We start from the raw sequence: 16,510 nt of genomic DNA on the forward strand, positions 1-16,510 counted from the left end.
TCATGAAAAATCAAATTGACACCTCCCCCAGCCAATGAGATTCTCTCGTGCTATGTTGTTCGATTCACAGTCGCACTGTTCCAGAAATAAAATAGTCAGAACCCTAGTTTTCTAGTATGTATACGAGTGGCACGGCTTTCATGAAATGGATAACCTAAGCTTTGTCAAACTTGATTGATGGTTGGTCGCGCGTGAGCTTCCAAAACCAAACAAAACCAAAAGAAAAGTCAGGTAAGCAGCACACGCAGGGGGTGAATGTGAGCCAAAAGATGATCTAAAGAAAAAGTGATTGGGAGGGGGATTCAAATCCTTGTTTTAGATGCATCTTTTCCACATGGAGAAACACCAATCCTCAACCCGAAGACCGGATCAAAGATTCAGATCTATGGCAGATAAGTCAAATCAGAGGAGGGAGGAGGGAGGAGGGAGGTGAAGGAGAAGTGAAAGGGTCTGTCTTGTTCAAGCAACAGTTTGCCAATCCATTATAGGGTTGGATGCCATGGTCACAACTCCAACATTCATATACAAATAATCCCACCGAAAATAATATCTATATATTTTTATATCTAAAATAATATCTGATGGTAGCATATCAAACCCACTTACTAAAGGTTAAAAAGGCTCGAGTCGCATCCAAAGATATTTTATGATCAAAAGATCAAAACCTGTCTTAATCAATTACCCTTTGCAGAAAGAAAGAAAAAAATTAATTTATATTCTTTTGCAATTGTTCTCCCAATTTCATCCTATTTGAGTTTATAAAAGATTAGGAGATTAAAATCACATCCAACAAATCTGGAATGGAGGAAAGATATCGACTAGCTTAACTTGTCAAAACTGCTATCAAACTGCTTGATAACAAGCTCACCCCTCCTTGGTGTTTTGCAAGTGTAATAATACCACAGATCCAGTCCAGAGTAAATGACTCAAAAAATAGTTGTAACAAGCATCTAAATGATTTTTTGCAAATTCTTCACTGCCAAATAACTGCAAAACTACTTACCAACTTTGCAAGTCAAAACTTTAACTGAGAATACAAAAATTCTGTGAATAATCGGTTGCAACTTCGTACCCATAATTTCATCGAGTTCCTTTATTATGTGACAATTAAGAAGCATAAACAGTTGATTGTAATTACAGCAAACAATAAGCACCATTCATAAAAAGTATGCATGTCTGAGCAAACTGGCCAACAGCACCTTAGATCCTATACAGTGACATCTCTGCAGGTTAGACATTACACAAAGCACTATAATGCTGCAAGCACCCCAACATGGAACAACAAGCATGATCTTAAGAAGCTAAAGATCTAATGGAGAACTCAGGCTGCTACTTGGTCAAGTAATATATGAGTAGGAAGAGTGCCACAAAGGATGCCACAAGGGTGGCCATTCTGCGATTTGATTTCGTCTCGAAAACCTAATGTGAAAAGCCCCAATAAGCTCAGCCATGTAGTTAGAAGGGTTACTGTAAATAATGAATTCAAATATATTTACCATCTTGAAACGATCCATTGTTCCAGAAAGGATTCCCCTTGACGAGTCCATATCATTGCCCTGAAATCAAAAATAATAAATATTGATGGAAATTGACCATGATATAGAGATCTAATAATAAGAGAAGAGGAGGTTGACAGGGAGGAGAGGAGCAAGGAAAACATTAATGTAAAGAACTACATACCATGCGGTCCAACATACGATTGTGGCTTTCAACCTCTTCATGTATGTCACCTGTCAACTGTAAAAGAGCATCGAATGATACTCTAAATTGTACCAACAATTAAGCAGGCATCAAGAGAAACTATCCAGCATACTTCGAGGACACACGAGCTAAGAAAATTGAATTTCAAACACCAAGGAGAAGAATTTTGATATGACTGATCAGGTACAGATGAATTTTTAGTCGTGTCAAAAAGCAAATTCACATGAAATACAGGGAAGACTGGAAACCGAGAAAAAGAATTTTCCTGACAAGAAGAAAGCATCAGGTTGTACAAATTATCCAGAAAACTGACAAACTACCTAACAAATTTGGCCACCAAAGATGAGCTATTTCTACTATTCTAGAATAGTTTCTTCATCAAAGATTTCCGAAAGAATGCTTCAAATAATCCATAATCCAACAAACAAAGCATGTAAAGTTCTTCATTTCATGATCAAAAGCCCAATTTGCATGATGCAACTAAATGGATGATTGATATTCACTGTTCTATTTGGCACTGTTTGTTATCGAAAGATTGTTCATCCAGCCTAAGAGATCAAAGCAAATATATATATATATATATATATATATATATATATATATATATATATATATATATATAATCAAAACCATCACCCACTAGTGACAGCTAATATTCCTATTTTTGGTTGTGTGCTTGTTTGCTATTCTTCCAGTTCCTGTTATGCAACAACCACAGTCAAGCTGAGCCACATCAAAATTTATCAATCAGTCTTGTCCTCCATTAATCGGTGGGAAGGAAACCAAACCTTTAGGAGTTCCCCGCCATCACTTCACCTCAATGTAACAGCAACCCATCTGACATCTATTGATGCAAAACAGATTGAGTAGCATCATACCTAGCATATGCTAAATTCTACTGGGATAAAGCATGCTAATAGATTTATATGTATATCCATATACATCCTTATAATGGGAGAGAGGCTAGGATGGTCCATGTTGTTTCCCAATGTCCTTGGGACTCTACACTCCCATATATCCCTCTCATTTTCAAGCTCCTAGCATGTGTGAGAACTAGCAAATTAAAATGAATTCCCAATTTACTCATCACAGGTTTGTCAAAGAATCAGAGAGAACTGAAATGTTGCAGTCATTTGTCATTTTATAGTTACCCTCTTCAGAATGTTGACTCTGTCTTGCAGCCCTTCAATGGCTAGATCATTGTCATGCTCATGAATTTCATGAGAAGAGTATGCTGAAGCTCGAATCCCACCTTCTTCAATGCCATCAAAAAGTGCAGCTCTATTACTGCGATGGTCCCTGTAGTAAGTAAAATATCATAATAGGTAGATATAACATCATTGTGCAGAAAACATTGCTACTTCAGTATCTAAGTAAAGCTTAGTGCCTTTCAAGTTGAATGCCTGAAGTTTATTCATTTGTTCTTCACTCATCAATTACTCTACACAGATTGTCAGCATTACCCATCAACATGCATGTACTGGTTTCCAACTACCTTACAACACCCATCAACATGCATGTCAGTAACATCTTACAGAAGATCTTTTTCAATGATTAGCAGAATAATAAATGACTATTACTCATAAGAGAATATGTGACACGAATGACGATTAAGATATATCAGGATATTAATGCAAAAATGAAAGTGACCCTGAAAGAATACTCCCTCAAACAGTGTCAACCATGAAACCTCAACATTTCATATTTCTTTAACATGTTATCAACTCAGTGAATTACAAGCATAACAACATGGGAAAGGAATGCTAAAATCAAATAGCTTCTACTTTTAGAACAAAAAATCTTCATTTTCAGGATTATGCTTTTTATTTGAAACCATACTCTCTTGCCTCTTTCACTTAATATTATATAGACAAAAGGCATCCAGCAGAAGCAGCTCCTTGCATATTAAATGCTAATAATACATGGTCTATGAGATATGTGGAGCTAGGAAAAGGTAATTTAAGGTAAAGCATTAACCCTAGATGTTGAAATAATGATGGGAATGAAGAAATCTCGCAGGTACCTCTACAAGATTTCATATCTTTCCTAGTTTACAAGATTTCCTTCTAGTCCAAAGAGCCAACAACAAGGACTCATCTTACTATATTTTTGTTAAAACAAGGCTCCCAAATACTAGTTATAAGATGTTAAAGCATACCCATAATGGCATTTACAATGGACCTAAGGTAACTCGGATCAGCCACATTCTTGAAATAAATAGAAAAGATAAGCACATCCACCAGCATGCTACATGTTCACAATTTCTAATATGTTAATTACCAATTCAACAAATTTGCCACTAAAAGTTTAACACAAGTAAACAAATCATATAGGAGAGAAAGGGGGCAAAGGATGGGTCAAATGCTCATAGTCTTACCTCTCCATGCAAAAGGGCTACCTACATTTTCTGATCTCATATCCTCCATGATGCATTACAGAAACCTTACAAGGGATCATCCATAAAAATAGACCAAATATGATCACCTCAATTTTTTCTTGCACGCACTAGATATCATGCGGGGCCAAAGGCACCTTCAACTACCATTTTTCTATGTCTAGTCAACCTCATAGCACCGTCAGATAAAACTTAAATATTCAATTAATTATAAAGGCGACAGAGATGGCTTTGCAATGGCAAACAACTACTAAGAGACTTTGTCTACTTGTGAAGGGTAACATTCACAAGGCAAAGCTACAGCAACAAAGGGAAAGCACATTATTTAGTTGCCAACCCTAGGAATCCAACAGACCTCTCCATTGACAGCCTAAATTACAGAGCCCACCAACAGACCTCTCAATTCCAAATCTTAATTTGATAATGTAATGGACAAAGAGTAAAGTTAATAAGATGATCATTGGAAATCTTATATTCATATAATTCATATTTTGTTTGATCTAGATCTCTAGCAGTGAAAAATCATCAAAAAAATCTACCTATAATAACGGAAGAACACTTGCACGGGAAACAGTAAAAGGACAAAAAGAAAGGTTCGATATGAGGATAGAGCTAACTATCATTCAGGAATCCTAACCCAATAGCTGTGACATTAGTAGAACAAAAGAATGCACAGTGGAAAGATAAGTAGTAAAATAAACATCGTTCATTTTTGCATAATAAAAACGACAACAAAAAGAAAATGTTTCGGTCAATAATTTCCACAGAAAGAAGAAGATCGGAACTGACCTCCTCGAATTCATGGCTGCTTCAGAAAAAAAAAACTGGAAATTTCTACTTCCGCTGCCTTTTCCTCGCAATTCTTTTCCTTGCCCAATGCAACGTTTTTGTTAGTGGAGCACGTAATATCAAATCCAGACAGAGATCCAAACAAACCAAACGAAATAGATCGGAAAAGGAGTCTAATCTCAGAACAAAACGGAAAAATATTAACAGAATCACGGAGATCCAATCAATTTCAACCCAACAATCCGAGCATAGCGAGAAATTTTTCGGATCTCCAGCAACCCAAGGAAACCGTAGATCGATTCCTCAATCAGATAGATCAATCGATTCATCATGATAACAAGAACCGTAACCGAGAGAACAACCTCACTCCGATGTCGCAGCCAAATTCGTCGGCAGGATTCCTTCACGAGTGGCTTCGGGTCGAAGGAGAGGAGTCTTTTCGACGGTTCCCAGCTAAGCATGATTGCGCTCATTCGGCCCCATAGGGATAGAAATCCTACCGTCCACAGGGTCCTGCGCGGATCGCAATGATGAATCATGCCTCTGCACGAATCGTGAAGCGAGATCGTTTGTCTGTCTCGAGCGACCGACAACTGTGTCATATTCGGATCTTATTCGAATGTGGATCCAAGCCCGAATTCGGGCACCTCTGGATACGGATCTATGGACGAATTCCCCATCTGATAAGCTTACCGTTTCCTAAATGAGGAGGATAAATGTTTAAATATAAATAATATACTTTAAATAAATGTTGCTGATAATTTCCCGATGAATGATCAAACCAATAGAATTTTTATTGTATATATGTATTTTCAAAATACAAAATGATGATATTCCAAACGAAAAGTGATTAGAAAATTTTGAATTGTATTGATGAATAATAATCTTTATGATATAATTAAGAAAACTGGCACGATTAGATTAAGTTTCGATCGAAAGCTTATTTCATAAACATAACCCAACTAAAAGATATGATTATTAGTTTAAGAATCTGATTGAACCAACATTTCTTCTATTTCTATCACTATTGACAGTGTAAGGTTTCTTCCATTTCCATCAGATTTCTTACATTTTCTAGGGTTCTATTAGGTGTATCTCCTCTTCTGCAAATAAATTTCCATTCATTGTTTTGGTATGTCTCCATTTTTTGTAAACAAGCTTCTGGAGTTATTTTGTATTGATGTTTAGTATACTGAACTTTGTGAAATATTTTGAGCATTATTTTGTACAAAAGAAATATTCATAGTATGGGCTATGAATTGATTATATTAAGGGCTATAGTTAAGAACCATTTGAACATGGACCTATATTGATTCTTGTAAAATAATTTTTCAAGGATACTGTATGTTGTTAACAGCTATAAAATAGTGACGATGAATTACTTGATGAAAATAATTTGATCAATTATAACTATTAACTTCTATCTATTTTTTTAAAATTTAGAGATTTTTTATATATTTCTTTCTGATTTAAGTATTTGAAAAGCGTGTCATTTTTTATTTTCTTCTTATTTTTTAGTTTCATAGACTTAAGATAGATTCATGTAATATTTTCTAGCATTTGACCTTCTAAAATACAAGTTTTGACATACAATACATTATTTTTTGGGTACAGACTAAAATTAATTTATCGTATATTAGGATTGATCCAAATCATTTAAAATTTTCATAAAAGCTTTTCTGAACTAGACCCATATGGACATATGTCATTGTTTTTCTAATTAAGAGAATTTTTAATTTTTTTGATTTTTTTCAACATATGAAACAGTATGTCATTTTTTATTTATTTTTCATGTTTTTCCTATTTGTGAATTAAGATAATCCAGGTAAAGTTTTCTAATATTTGACCTTCTAGATAGGTGGACAACCTATGGTAAAAAAATTATACAGAAAATATGTCCTAGTGTATGATACATTATTTTTATGTGAGACCAAAAATAATGTATTGCATACACATTTCATGAAAATTTTGAATTAGACCCAGATGGACATATGCCATTATTTCATTAATTAATCGATTTTTTTATTATTTTTTCATCATTTGAAAGGTGTGTTGTCATTTTCATGTTTTTCTCCTTGTGCTTTTTATTTGCACTTAATTAAGATGGATCCATATAATGTTTTTTTGATATTTGACCTTTTAAATAGGTGGACAACCTATAATAAAAAAAATTATGAAGAAAATATATGGTACATGATATTATACTATTTTTGGGGTTAGACCAAAAACAATGTATCGCATAGTTGGTCCACATCATTTGAAAATTTTATGAAAGCTTTAAATTGGTCTAAGATATGGAAATATGGCATTGTTTATCTAAACAAAAAAAAAGTTGATTTTTTTTTAATATCTGAACAGTGTGCAAATTTTCTATTTTCTCCTTGTCTTTTCTATTTCCACTGAATTAATATGCATCCATACAATGTTTTCTATTTCCATATTTTATTTAAAATTTTCATCATCTGAACAATAATCATGTCACCAACTGTTTATTAATTTAGAAAAAATTTCATTAAATTATCAACTCTAATACCTTTTGGCTTTAACCATGAATTAATCATGTCATCCAGCATTTATTATATATATATAAATTCCGAAGCCAATTGCAAGAATATTGACACAAGGCATGTTTTTGTTTACAGTCATTTATAATTAGTTTCATTTAAATTATAATTATTAATTTATTTATTTAATTTTTAGCAATTAAGTCATTTCGACGATGAAGAGATGTCAAAAATCTATAGTTGGTTACAGGGCAAAATTTTGTGAATCATTTTTGTCATTTTCTTATCACATCTTCCAAATATGATCAAGAAAAATCAGTCTTATTATCACGAAGATAATATCATTTGAATATTATAAGAAATATTTTATTTAGCTATTTCTTAGTTATCTTTGATGTAGTCGTATCTCATAGATTAATATAAGTAATTATAGGACAATAGTTTGAAAATGAAAAGTTTCCGTTGAATTGAGTCGAACTATCATTTTCGGTGACAGATATATCTCTTCTTCTTAATCTATTAAATACTATAGAAATCGTTGATTTAAAGACATTTGGATCTTTTGAATATCTGATAAGAAAGTATTTTTTATACGAAAGGTCAGAAAAATGGATGATAGCATTACATCTATGTGAAGGTGAGAAATTAGTGATAGATTTTTATCGGATGTATTTACATGTATATTATTTTATTAAAATAACTATATATTATAGTGGTTATTAATATCAAACATTGACGATCTTAAAAGAATTCTAATAATAGAAAAGAAGGTAGATATTCAAGTGAAACGAATAAGAAAGGTTGCCTACTTGTACTACAAGTAAGTTACATAGGCGTATATAGTTTATAAATTACTATATTAGTAATTTGGTATAAAATGATTTGATCTGTATTTGATTTTTGATATAGGTGATTTTGTGAGCACATCCCATGCTTTAAGTCATCAACTGAAGTACAATCTTCAAGATTATAAAAATAATCTATTCTCACATTGTATTAAATAATAAATAATAAAATGATATGAAAAATATCATCTGATAAAGTATGTTATCCCAAAATCAGATTTATAATTGTACAATTGTCTACGACAAGCAGATAGCTACAATGTCCAAAGTAAGTGCATAATAATTTTTATAAGATAAGAAAGTGGATGCCTAAATTGAATTATTTTTATCTTGTAGATTATTAAGAAAAATAAAGTCGATGAAGCGACATTAATCTTAATCTTATGTAAGTTAGTCATTGTCCTGAGTTACATATAATTTTTACTTATATCTTGATTGTATGTAATAAGTGTTCCATTTGTTTGTTAATTATATTGTAATAGATTTTAACAATATGGTACATGGAGATACAATAGATACATATGCTAATGTTCTTAATTCGGAAGGCTTGGGTGTCATTATAATCTTATGTATCGTAGATAGTAATATATTCAGAAATCAAGATACATATGCATTCAAGATTTTCAATAATTTTCTTATTTAATATAGGATTTTTAGAAATCCTATACTATTGAAATTAGTGATATTATTTTAGAAATATTTTAAAGTATATGATCACAAATTATTAAGACAAAACAACAAGACTAATGAAGGAGGGCCAATTAAATATATTTTTATGCCATTACATAATAAGAAATTAGAACATTGGTACTTTTTGGTTGTTAATGTACATAACAAAATTTAGGAGTATTACAATTCAATATCTAATTTAGAAAGTAAAATGCAAAGAATTAGAAGATAGTAATGGCTTAACAGATTCTTTTTAATTATTTTATTTTGATAAATAAATTTAATAAATCATATTTCCAATGTTATAGTTCATTGAAGAATATGAGTGATATAGAATTATTGCATCCTCGAATTGCCCCAATCATCAAATCATAGGGATAGATTTACCAAAATATATCATGTTCGAAGCAAATTGTATCATAAGTTATCAATTTTAAAGATTCTAAAATATCATAAACATTTTATTATTGATTAATTATATAATTAATAACCTTTGTATGTTATAAAAAGATTGTGCTGAGCATTTATTTTTTTGGATATTATGTTTACACATTCTCCAAGTTAAAGATGAAGGCATATCGTCTACAAATTGCAAGTGCAATTATAGATGATGAACAATTCTGTAGCTAATATGCTTTTTACTTTGTATGAAAGACTTTTGTGATCTCTAAAATTATACAAATCACCTTTTAAATGGTTATGACTGGTCCAAAATTATACATATAAATCAATTTTTTTTGGAGAATATGGTTCTCTGAAATTTTGTATCCTACTTTGTACTAAATTGTGATAACAGAATATTTTTTAAGACATCACATAGCATTTCTCTAATAGGTATCTCTATGTGTATGGCAAAATGTTGTTGAAAAACAAAGCATTTCTTTAATATATGAACCTAGCATCAATTCAAAAACAATGTATTGCATATGAGGACTAGTAAAAATGAATTTAAATCTTATGAATAATTGGAATGGCACTAAGATAGACTTGTATAACATGTTTTCTATTTTAGATAAATTTTTCAATAATTTTTTGAATTATTCACCATCAGAACAATGTGTCATATTCTAATTTTTCTTTAATTTTTTTATTTCTACTGAAAAGCTATGGTACATGCAATATTTTTTTTGATATTTGAGCTATTAAATATATCAGATAACCATGACAAAAATTGATGCAATACACTATTTTTAAGGTCAATTCAAAAATAATATATTGATATTTTTTTTGCATTGATATTTTTTTTGAATTACTCACCATTTGCACATTATGTCAGTTTCTAATTTTCTCAAAGATTTTTCCATTTCCACTGACATATCAGGGACACATTCAAAATATTTTGACATTTAATCTTCGAAATACATTCACAAGCTATGATAAAAATTTGGGATTAAAAAAAATATATTTTCTAATATATGATACATTGTTTTAGGTCAATTCAAAAATAATTTATCATATCCCAAGACTAGTTCAAATCATCTAAAATTTTTATAAAAGCTTTGGATTTGTCTTAGATGGACATATGCATCTTTTTTTATTTTAAAATGTTTTTGATTTTTTTTTAAATTATTCAGCATATACACATTTCTCCAAGTATTTTTTTATTTCCATCGAAATATCATGGATGCATGCATTTTTTTTTTAATATGAGATTTTAAATTAGTCCAAAACATTTGGTAAAAATTTCGTCCCCAAAACTTAATCTCAATTTTTTTTTTCAACATGTAAAACAGAGCATGTATTGTAAAATAGAGAATCTACTAAAACTTATACTTGCAATAGAATTTTCTTCAATTTTGGACAACCAAATAATTAGAAGATATTAAGACATATTACATTACAATTGTATAAGCCACTAGAATATCAATGCCCTCAGGCTCATGATATAGGTAAAAATTTATATAATCAATGATTATATCTAAATTATTGGCATCTTAAATATTTATTATTTTTCTTATCATTATGTGTCAATTCAATTTTTACTTGTTTTTTCTACTGCCAGCATATAATATGCTTCTGGAAGGTAATAAGATATAATCAAATTCTCGTTGTATTTAATGCTATTTGCTTCTTGTAGGATATATTTTATCATTGAAGATTTTCTTGTAGATTTTAGGTCTATAATAATTTTCACAAAATGAATATGGATTAACATTCTTGTATCCAATAGTAGATATAGTATGAGAACATAGAATTTTCAAAATATCAAAATGCCAACATGAACAATTTCTTTTCTCCAAATCCACTATAACTATCTTAGAGGATGTCTACACTTGTAATTCAATAAGTATGAGAAATCCTTAGCCTTGGTAAGTTGATCCTCAATGATAATTGTCAATGTTGATTTTTAATTATTAAATTTTTACAATCTTCTTTCTAGTTATTTCAATCATAAAGATAATAGATAAGTCACGAATATTCTTAAGTAATGAATTTATAATTTTTGATATATTTGTTGTGAGTATTAAGTAACAACGGATAAAATTAAAAAAAAAAAAAAAAGCATAAGCTCATTTCTCCTTAATTTTATATATCCAAGTGGACCATATTTTATAAGTAGAACTGATGATGCGGGATGAACCGGAAGCCGGATTACGATGCCCAATTGCACGCTAACCTAGACACCACAAAGGGTGTTGATCGATTAAGATAGTAGGACGATGGTCATGAAAGTCGAAATCCGCTAAGGAATGTGTAACAACTCATCTGCCGAATCAACTAGCCCCGAACTATACAATAACCATAATATACTCATGAAAATATCTTTTCTACAGTTGAAAGAATACCATGATTGGGCATCAGCTTAGTTTCTTGATCTTCACAGAATTTGGGGTAGTTCTGCTTTATCTTTTGAGATCCGTTGATTGGATCTCGTGCTCCAATGCCTTTGCTACTTGAAAGTTGTCTTCTTCGGAATAGTTAGTCCTTTATTCGATTAGGCACAACCAATTTCAAATGTTGGAACTCGTTGAAGTTTACCATTAGCTTGTAGGAACAAAGTCCAAGCAAGGTTTTGATTGGCCACAGTTACAAACCTTGGGTGCGTTATCTGCGGGTTAATGCTGGATGGCGGCTTCTTCGGCACTTGGATTTGCTTTACTAAGTTACAAACCCAAAAGATGGTTCCACATCTTAATAAAATTTCATGGTAGTATTTTGTGGCTTTATCTCAGTAGAATTTTAATGGAGTCTCTGATGAGATACGTCGTGGAAATTTGAAGGAGGCTTTAAAACTACAAAATGTCCGCAAAAGATATGACGTCAGAAAACACGTCATAAGGATTTAAAACTATGATTAACTTTAGGCAGAAAAAGTCTTTTAACTCAAATGTCCTCTTCCATGCAGTATCATCTTTTCTTGCACAAGTCACAAGTGCAATGGCCCCGTGGTGAAGGTTTAACTGCTGCAGAGTTATGTTTGCTTGATGTTCCTTCCTGGTCTGTATCACAAACCCTAAACATCTGCGTCTGCTCAAAATCCACAAACTTACTGAATTTAACATGAGAACATGAGATGACAAAAAGCACTGAGTCGCAATATATTGTTTGTGATCGAACAGGAAGTGCATAAACCAATAACACGAGCTTAAATTACCAATCTCATCTAAAATAACATGTTTAACAACTAAATTCCAGGGAAAAATCTGATTATAAAGGTACAAAATTACGTTCTTGCAGCAGCTTCAATGAGGTAATTCTGTTGCAAGGACGTATGATCTTCATCATAAGACCACTGCTGTTTTGGCTGCAACCAGCTTCATCTAGACTGTCTTTGTCTTGGGAGCCGCCTTCCTCTTGGACTGCCGCTTTGGAATTGAGTTCTTCATGCCTAGGAAGAAGAGCAGTGCACCGAAAAGAGCCAAATTCTGCAGCGTAAATGTAATTTCAATCCATGAGTGGTTTGCTCCATCTGATAAAGTTGATGGAAAATGTGTGAGAACCAAACCAACCTGTGTGAACTTGAAAAATAGTTCCACAAATTCGGGCTTTTGGATATCGTAGTTGTAGAAGTCGAACACGATGGGCGTCACCACTGCCAAATGAAGAAGCTTCACAAAAGAAAGATATAGCTTTCAGCATCATCATCTTAACAGAAGTCACTGGTTTAAATTATGCAGTATTGTTGCTACGTCGGTAAACAAATTACTACTGAGTAAGTTTATGTATAACTTTGTCCAGTAAAATCATGGTACTTAAGAATTACAGACCAGAAGATATGCTCCAAAGGAACTGCTGAAGATAAATAGAAGGCCTCCGAGCCCTTTAAGAACTATGGTAGCTGCAATCACATGTTTCATCTGAAAGTAATAGCAAAAAAGTATAATTTTCTTGAATATTGATTAAATTTGGAACAGCTGTTATAAACTGAAATAGAGCAAGGAAAAAGAGTGTCCTTACTTCAACTTCAGGGACTTTTACCCCCAGATGCAAGGTAACATGATTCACAAAAGTGTCATATTTTGGTGCAACAACTTTTGCTGCTGGCCCACCATCAACTCCAAATTCGATAATCCTGAAAACAGAACTTAAATATCAGCACAAACCATCACTCAGCTCCCTGGTAACTCATTGGCAAAGTCACCTAGGAAGATTCAGGGTTGTAAGTCTATTTTTGCATATATTCTGCATCGGGACCAATCAGCTAAACATGAATCATCCCACTGCTTCACCAATTTCACCAAACTAGAAAGAATTAGCCACTTAAACTCAGGCATTAGAGTTTACAACATTAAGTATATAATTCCAATTTAGAATAGGGACGTGGAAGCAATTTAATAGCTTCATGACCACTGAAACCAAAAGGTTACAACAATTTCATTCATAAAAATCTGCCTACGGTAAGACAATTTTGCACCCCAAAGTTCACTAAGGTATCACATGTATATAGAATGTAATTTATATTCAAAACACCTTAACTAGATTTCCATGTCAATATATAATACATGACCACAAACTTATGATAATCAAAACAAAGATACATCCCTATCTTAAAACTCACATCCTTTGAGAGGAACTGACATCAATCTTCAGAAAGGCTTCTTAATTTCTATGATCTCACAAGCTTACAGCTTTATGACACTATTTTGAGCATCAAGAAAACAACATCACTATTTGAGGATGCATGTATATTAAAAATTAATATTTTTGAGGATGCATGTATATTTGAGGATGCATGTATATTAAAACATCACTATTTGAGGATGCATGTATATTAAAAAAACATCCTTAGAGCTTCTGAGGATGCATGTGTATTAAAAATTAATATTTGATTGTTCGATATCTTAATATCAGAACATACGATTTGACAAGCCCGGAACTATTTCTCAAACAATATGTCAACAATATGTCCAGCAGGACAAATCAAATAAATTAAACCAGAAATTCATTTCTGTCTTCCTCAAATCAATTCCAATAGTTGATTGAAGGATGATTATGAGGAAGAGATGATCATTATGTCGACCAACTTTTGAGCTTAGCAGACTTTATTGGTTGTGTTTGCCTTCGATGTGTGCTTAATCATTATCATTTTCAACAAACAGTTGTAAAAGAATCAACAATTGAGTTAGATGCGGATAACAGTAACTATAAAAACTTGAAATTTTAAACTATGAGACAACATGAAAGTCAAATATGAGCAAATATAGCTGTTTAATAGAAAGATGGTACTTTCAAGGAAGAAAGAAAATATAGATAAGGTCGGAGGGCAAGACAAAAGAATTATGGGAAGGGATGGATGCTATATAACCCCACTTGCTTTTCTGGCATGTGTGATACACATGACAAAATTTAAGTTTTATTCAAACTGTAATATCAATGGATGTTCCTTATTCATTTCATGAAGACAAACAAAAAAATCAATTTACTGGACCATTCAGGCCTAACTTCATCCAAGTTGGTCAGAAATTAGTATTTCTTTGTTTAGTTGCTTAGAATCAGAACAGTTCATGACGGTAATCAACAGGAAAATCCTACACCAATTCACAACAAACGTACATATACATAACATACTTCTGACACTTACAAAGATGCCTAACATTATGTTCAGACATTGGATCAGCTACAATTGCAATAATTGATTTATCCAAAACACATATGTATCCTTCAAATGCATCAAAAAAATCAGATTTGTTGGATGTTTCCCAGTAAGATGTTTGGCATCCACCAGGCACACAGCAGATATTGCAAGTAGCTCTGTAAGGAGGTACAGATCTCAAAAGTTTGTGATCCATCTGTCATCATGCAATTTGTAATGGCCCAAAGGAGAAGGGTGACAATGGTTCACATAACCATCTGCCCCCATTTCACCATGAGCAAAATAATTGACACTAGGTACAGTCAGATTCACTGAAAGACCACACTCATATATGCCAAACAGGACCAGAAAAGCCACGATAATGGATCTAGTCAAATTATGCTAATCATATCAACCTCAATGCACAAAATTCCTTATTGACCAGCAAAGTATCACATGATAAGTATCAAAATTTTGTCATGTACATCATGGAACAGGGTTTTCAGCAAAATAACAAGCGGATGCAATACTTCGACTAGCACCACAATTCTATCCCAAAAATGGGAACAACTTGATTTCAAGAACAATAACAGCAAGATCCAACAACACCCATAAGCTTCTAGAATAAAAGCTGGACAACGAAAGATAACCAACACGAGATATTCTCGGGAAAAAAAACCATTTTTACAGAAGAAAACACCTATTCAAAGCATAATCTATAAAACTGAGGCTGGGGCCAAACCCTAGCTCGGTGAAGACGACCACGAGCAAGAAAAATGGGCAGATCTGAAGCGAAAGAGGGTAGAGAACAAGAATGAAGCTTACTCCTGGTAAGCGGAAAGAAGGAACACGGAGGCGAAGAGGACCCTTCCGGCGAACGAGACAAACCCCATCGCACTCTCCTCCCCAACTCCACCAACGAAAGCCTCTACAGGAGAGAAGACGAGATCTGCCGCTCGCTCTCTCTATTTAAAGCTGAGGACAAGCCTGCCACTGGTAGTCTCCATATTCACGGAAGTGCCACTGCATGGCCCCGGCCTCCAACGGTCGGGATTGGCTTTTTGATTAAAGTATGCTTCAGACACTGAGGCCAGCTGTCAAGATTCGCGATCCGGTGGGCCGCACATGGTCTCTGACGGCGATTTAACTGGGGAGACAGGCGAATGGATCCGGGCCGTACGATGACGGATCCGATCCGTTAACTCTGACGACGATTTGACTCCACAGACATCAGATGGATCCGGGGCGTTAAATCTGACAACCGGAGCATTAGATGGGTCGGGTTTGTACGACCCCTGATCTGATCCGTTAAAATACGATTCCGATGGGTGACTTGACGGCGATTTGACTCCCCATCCCCGAAGACAAACGAATGGATCAGGGCCGTACGATGTCGGATCCAATCCGTTAAATCCGACTCACGGTCTCTGACGGCAGTCTCACGCGGGACAGACAAATGGATCCGGACCGTACGACGCCGAATCCGATCCCTGGCGCACTTCTGACGGCCGTGTGATGCCGGATCTGATCCGTTAAGTCCGGTCGCAGACGGGCTAGTCAATGGTGCTTCACGGCGATTCGACTACAGACAAAT

General features: G+C 33.5%; 2 protein-coding genes across 3 annotated transcripts; both read right to left on the reverse strand.

Moving 5' to 3' along the window:
* Positions 1-1,069: 1,069 nt before the first annotated feature.
* On the reverse strand, positions 1,070-5,387 carry LOC135630704 (bet1-like SNARE 1-1). Of its 2 annotated transcripts, none has more exons than XM_065137846.1 (6): positions 5,248-5,387; positions 4,886-4,958; positions 2,853-3,000; positions 1,681-1,737; positions 1,497-1,556; positions 1,070-1,419 (listed from the first exon to the last, which is right to left on the reverse strand). In XM_065137846.1, exons 2-6 carry the CDS (start codon positions 4,897-4,899, stop codon positions 1,330-1,332), a joined length of 369 nt encoding a protein of 122 aa, XP_064993918.1. In that variant the 5' UTR covers positions 4,900-4,958; positions 5,248-5,387; the 3' UTR covers positions 1,070-1,329. The 2 variants fall into 2 exon arrangements, with proteins under 2 accessions (XP_064993918.1, XP_064993917.1); XM_065137845.1 differs by having other exon boundaries at positions 4,886-4,964; positions 5,248-5,384.
* Positions 5,388-12,418: 7,031 nt separating this feature from the next.
* On the reverse strand, positions 12,419-15,888 carry LOC135631277 (uncharacterized). Its single transcript, XM_065138808.1, has 5 exons — positions 15,742-15,888; positions 13,302-13,416; positions 13,112-13,201; positions 12,854-12,952; positions 12,419-12,769 (listed from the first exon to the last, which is right to left on the reverse strand). The coding sequence occupies exons 1-5, from the start codon at positions 15,807-15,809 to the stop codon at positions 12,665-12,667; spliced, it is 477 nt and encodes a 158-aa protein (XP_064994880.1). The 5' UTR covers positions 15,810-15,888; the 3' UTR covers positions 12,419-12,664.
* Between the last annotated feature and the right edge of the window lie 622 nt (positions 15,889-16,510).

This window comes from Musa acuminata, chromosome BXJ3-2 (assembly GCF_036884655.1).
Source record: "Musa acuminata AAA Group cultivar baxijiao chromosome BXJ3-2, Cavendish_Baxijiao_AAA, whole genome shotgun sequence".
Taxonomy (NCBI): Eukaryota; Viridiplantae; Streptophyta; class Magnoliopsida; order Zingiberales; family Musaceae; genus Musa; species Musa acuminata.

What these genes read in the sequence shown, in the direction of transcription:
- LOC135630704 (XM_065137846.1), bottom strand. An exon ending in GAGTCAACATTCTGAAGAGG is followed by an intron (nt 1,738 to 2,852) that starts GTAACTATAAAA and finishes GCTCTTTTACAG; the next exon opens with TTGACAGGTGACATACATGA. An exon ending in CAATGGATCGTTTCAAGATG is followed by an intron (nt 1,420 to 1,496) that starts GTAAATATATTT and finishes TTTTCACATTAG; the next exon opens with GTTTTCGAGACGAAATCAAA.
- LOC135631277 (XM_065138808.1), bottom strand. Translation starts at nt 15,809, where the DNA reads ATGGGGTTTGTCTCGTTCGCCGGAAGGGTCCTCTTCGCCTCCGTGTTC. An exon ending in CTTCTTTCCGCTTACCAGGA is followed by an intron (nt 13,417 to 15,741) that starts GTAAGCTTCATT and finishes TTCTGTTTTCAG; the next exon opens with GATTATCGAATTTGGAGTTG. An exon ending in CCTTTGGAGCATATCTTCTG is followed by an intron (nt 12,953 to 13,111) that starts GTCTGTAATTCT and finishes TCTTTTGTGAAG; the next exon opens with CTTCTTCATTTGGCAGTGGT.